At 44.4% G+C, this 4440-nt stretch overlaps 1 protein-coding gene across 1 annotated transcript; it reads right to left on the reverse strand.

The window, feature by feature from the left end:
* Positions 1–2795: 2795 nt before the first annotated feature.
* Positions 2796–4425, reverse strand: LOC106939455 (GRB2-related adapter protein-like). The gene is made up of 3 exons (XM_015021845.1): positions 3855–4425; positions 3662–3759; positions 2796–3499 (listed from the first exon to the last, which is right to left on the reverse strand). Exons 1-3 carry the CDS (start codon positions 3930–3932, stop codon positions 3376–3378), a joined length of 300 nt encoding a protein of 99 aa, XP_014877331.1. The 5' UTR covers positions 3933–4425; the 3' UTR covers positions 2796–3375.
* Positions 4426–4440: the final 15 nt, after the last annotated feature.

The following is a 4440-nucleotide window of genomic DNA, read 5'->3' on the forward strand; positions in this document are numbered from 1 at the left end:
TGCAGGATGCCGGCCCCCGAGGGCCCACTTTGGGCACCACTGGTCTAAGCTATTGTAGGCAAACAGATGTTTCATTAAAAACAATAATGTGTGATTTTTTTTTGGCATACACTAGTTGCATAGCATACCTATGGATAATTAAAAAGCTGCCTGGTGTTACGCAGTGCCCCGATTATTGAACACATTTCATTTACCCTCAGTGATTAAATGAGTCCCATGTCACTTTGCTGTTGACCCAAATAACAGCACTTCATCCTCACTGTGCTTAATGTGTGTGTCAGAGAGATATTTTTGGTGCATTGAGTTCTCATTGAGCACATTTAAACTGTCCTCGCTCTGATGGGCTTAACACACTTTCAAGTACTGGTGAATGTGTGTTAGATGTGGATGGAAAACAATCATCAGACTATCTGCACAGTAAACATGAGATTCTGACAGAACTACTGTCTGGACTGTTCGATCCATTTGCAACTTGTCTTCTGGCATTTCAGACTAGCTCCTCAGGAAAGATGACCACTTTTTTCAGGTGTAAAAACACAGATTCGAAATGACAACATAATTGACAACATTTAAAACATTAGGGGTTTAAATAGAGACTTCAACAGATAAAGAAAAGCAGACTAAATGACAACAGTTTGAGTGATGGATCTTTAGAAAGATTTTGACGTTATCTTTTGGATATGACAAATTGTGTCATATCTAGAAGATTTTAAGATTTTAAAAGGAGTCCCCCAAAGCATTTTTTTTTAGATAAATAGATATAGACAGAGATAAATGCTGCTGCCCCAGCAGATGACAACAGAACACATGATGCTCTCAACAACAAACTTAAAGAAGATCTGCAGCATCTAGGTGCAAACCTTGAATGATCTTATCTTCCTCAGGAAGTACAATTTACTCTGTCCCTTAGGTGGCTTCACTAATGCATCTCCAGTCCAGTCTGTTGTCCAGATGAACACCGAGGTCTTTATATTCCTCAACCACCTCCACTTCTTCTCCCATGATGGAAATAGGGTTTGATTGAACCCTATTTCCATCAAACAATCATCTCCTTTGTTTTGTTTGCATTCAAGTTGAGATGATTGTTCCCACACTATGACACAAAGTGGTTCACCAGGTCTCTGTACTCAGCTTCTTAAAAAATAGATAAATAAATAAAAATACAACCTAAAAAATACAACTCGACCTGGACCGAACCCATAGACATGTCTGAGCTCCATCCAATCCGACTGATTAACTTTAATTAGAGGCTCAGGCCTCTAATTAAAGCCTGAAGTAAACCAAACATTTTTTTTTATTGGGGCCTGCCATAGTAATGCATAGGAGAACCTTGCACTATTGTTCTTCACCTAAAATAAACTGCTGCTTTCTTTTACCTTTAATGTGGCCCGAACTGCAGTGTGCACCCTCACAATATATATCAAAATGTGCGGCTTGATCTCATAAAGTGTACTATTACATCTGTTGACATTTCAAGTAACCATGGTGATGTTATTAGGAAAAAACAAGCCAAAATCAAATCAAGAAAAAATCAGAAGCTGTGTCCACATTCAAGGTCTGCATCCTTCAAAGGATCGGTCTGCATAGACCGGGTCCTTCCAAAGCCATGAATAAACTAAGACCGGAAGAGAAAAGCTGTGAATTTGGACAGGTCTACCCTTCACCAACAGTCCCCGCTGCCACCTCAGCGTAACTCATGTTGCCTAGCAACCGTGACAGCATGAAGCAGAGAGCAGCGAAGAAAAAAAACAACGAAGCTGAAGTTTGTTTTTTTAGTCTTTAAAAATAAGGGCGTCCCTTATTTTTATTTCTGAAAGGTGGCAACCCTACAGCACTGCCAAAACATATGCACAAAAATCCTCAATAAAACATAAAATATTTGAAAAATCAGACACCAGACAAGTGAATAACAGCAACGTCATCAACCGGTGTAACGCTGAATTGATGCGGTGAAGCTACCAGTAGCAGGAGCGCGGAGCTGCGCCAATAAGCTAACAAACACTGAGGAGAAGAAGAGCTCCCATCAATGCAGTTGCAACCAGGCATGTTTTAATGTTACACAATATATTTTTTGGGTGCAGTGTGTGATGGGAGGTGGTAGAGGAAGGGAGCCCTGGTAGTCCGGTCCTCAGCTGCTGAAGCTGGCTCTTGGGACATGGAATGTCACCTCTTTGGTGGGGAAGGAGCCGGAACTGGTGTGTGGTTCTAGCCGGAACCTGTCAAGGATCCGGCTAGAAATAGTTGGTCTCACCTCGACGTATGGCTCTGGTTCTGGAACCAGTCTCCTTGAGAGGGGCTGGACATACTTCCACTCTGAAGTTGTCCACAGTGAAAGTCGCCGGGCAGGAGTGGGCATACTTGTTTCCCCCCATCTCGGTGCCTGTACGTTGGGGTTTTGCCCCGGTGAACAAAAGGGTAGCCTCCCTCCGCCTACGGGTGGGGGGACGGGTTCTGACTGTTGTTTGTGCTTATGGGCCGAACAACAGTTCAGATTACTCACCCTTCTTTATCTTGGAGTCCTTAGAGGGGGTACTGGAGAGTGCCCCTCCTGGGAACTCCCTTGTTCTGCTGGGGGAACTTCAACACTCATGTGGGCAATGACAGTGAGACCTGGAGGGGCGTGGTTGGGAGGAACGGCCCCCACGATCTGAACTCGAGTGGTGTTCTGTTGTTGGACTTCTGTGCTCATCAAGGATTGTCCATAACGAACACCATGTTCAGGCATAAGGGTGTCCATATGTGCACTTGGCACCAGGACACCCTAGGCCGCATTTCGATGATCGATTTTGTCGTTTCATCGGATCTGCGGCCGTATGTCTTGGACACTCGGGTGAAGAGAGGTGTGGAGCTGTCCACTACCTGGTGGTGAGTTGGCTCCAGTGGTGGGGGAGGATGACGGTCAGACCTGGCAGGCCCAAACGTGTTGTGAGGGTCTGCTGGGAACGTCTGGCAGAGTCTCCTGTGAGACGGAGCTTTAACTCCCACCTCCACCAGAACTTTGAACACATTCCGGGGGAGGAGGAGGACATTGAGTCTGAGTGGGCCATGTTCCGTGCCTCCATTGTCGAGGCGACTTATCGGAGCTGTGGCCACAAGGTTGTCGGTGCCTGTCATGGCGGCAACAATTTTGGGTGACGTTTGGTGAGTTTTTGAATATGTTTAAGGCTCCAAAAAGCTGCGTGCTTTGTTGGAAAAATAAGAAATCTTGCGATTACAATAGGCCTTCACAGTGCTTCGCTGCTTGGGCCTAGTTAATAAATTCTGTCTTTTTGGAAGAAAAACATAAAAACAATGACATAGAACTATTTTAGCACTACTCCCTTTGAGTTAGCCTTAACTGAAGAGAAAGAGTGTTTAAAGGTGTGGTGCATTCACTTACCTAACAGAGAGAGAGAGCTCTCCTGGAGCTGATTCACTTTCCCTCACTAGAAACACTCCAGTATCCTGCCAGCACAGTCGTTGTTCAGCCTCCAGTCTTGATATTGCTCCTGCAAACCAGCTAAAGAAACAAACAGAAACTATTAACTTAACTGCAGATGATTCTTAGCTAAATCATGTTTAGTTTTAGTGAAAAGTGATGGCTGTGACACATCAAATCTAGAAAATCATCAGAAAAAATTAGTGTTTCTTATTAACACAATTTGGATAATAGATTATTTACAGATGAGGGTGCAGAGAGATGTAGTTCTTAGGTATGAATCCACGTTTCCCCTCAATCTCAGCTGTGAACCAGAAAGAGTCTTCCTCCATTTCTACCACCTACAGTGCAAATCCACAACCCTCCGTTACTCCATGTGAAGATGTAGAAAAAACATTCAAATATGCAGAGATATGCAGCATGTCTCCATTCTTACCTTGATGATGTCTCCTTTCTGGAAGCTGATCTCATCTGCCTCTGATGCTGTGAAAGAGAAGAGAGCCACAGCCTCCATGGTGCACAGTGAGCATCCACCACAGTTTTACTTCACAAGTGAGTAGAGTGGAGTGGAGTGCAGTGCAGTGTAGCGCAGCGCAGCGGAGAGATGGCAGGGTGAGATAATCAGCATGTTTGTGCTGACCTGCTGCAGCTCTGAAGTTAATGGGGAGCGATTCTGAAACATGGGTCACTGTGTTCGTCCATGTGATGGAGTTGTGGAGAGGCTGTGAGCATAAAGAGGTACTGACTGCTCTCTCAGTCTCCATCTGAGCAGTGTGCACCCTCCAAACGCTGGGCATTTAACAAAGAGCCTCTAACCAAGGGACAGTGGTGACATGGAAAACTTGACACAGAGGACGAAATGAAAATAACCAAAAATAGACAGAGCAATGACCTTTTCTTTTAATAACAGACACAGATAGGCATTAGAGGCATTAGAGTTCCAGTGCATTCAGTTACTTTAATTAGTTTCCTCTCTTGCTCTAGGTGAAGGATGACACTTTTTCATCTGATCCCTCCCTGCC

The sequence above is a fragment of the Poecilia latipinna genome, unplaced genomic scaffold, assembly GCF_001443285.1.
Source record: "Poecilia latipinna isolate Pla-1442-1.1 unplaced genomic scaffold, P_latipinna-1.0 Scaffold2880, whole genome shotgun sequence".
Lineage (NCBI taxonomy): Eukaryota > Metazoa > Chordata > Actinopteri > Cyprinodontiformes > Poeciliidae > Poecilia > Poecilia latipinna.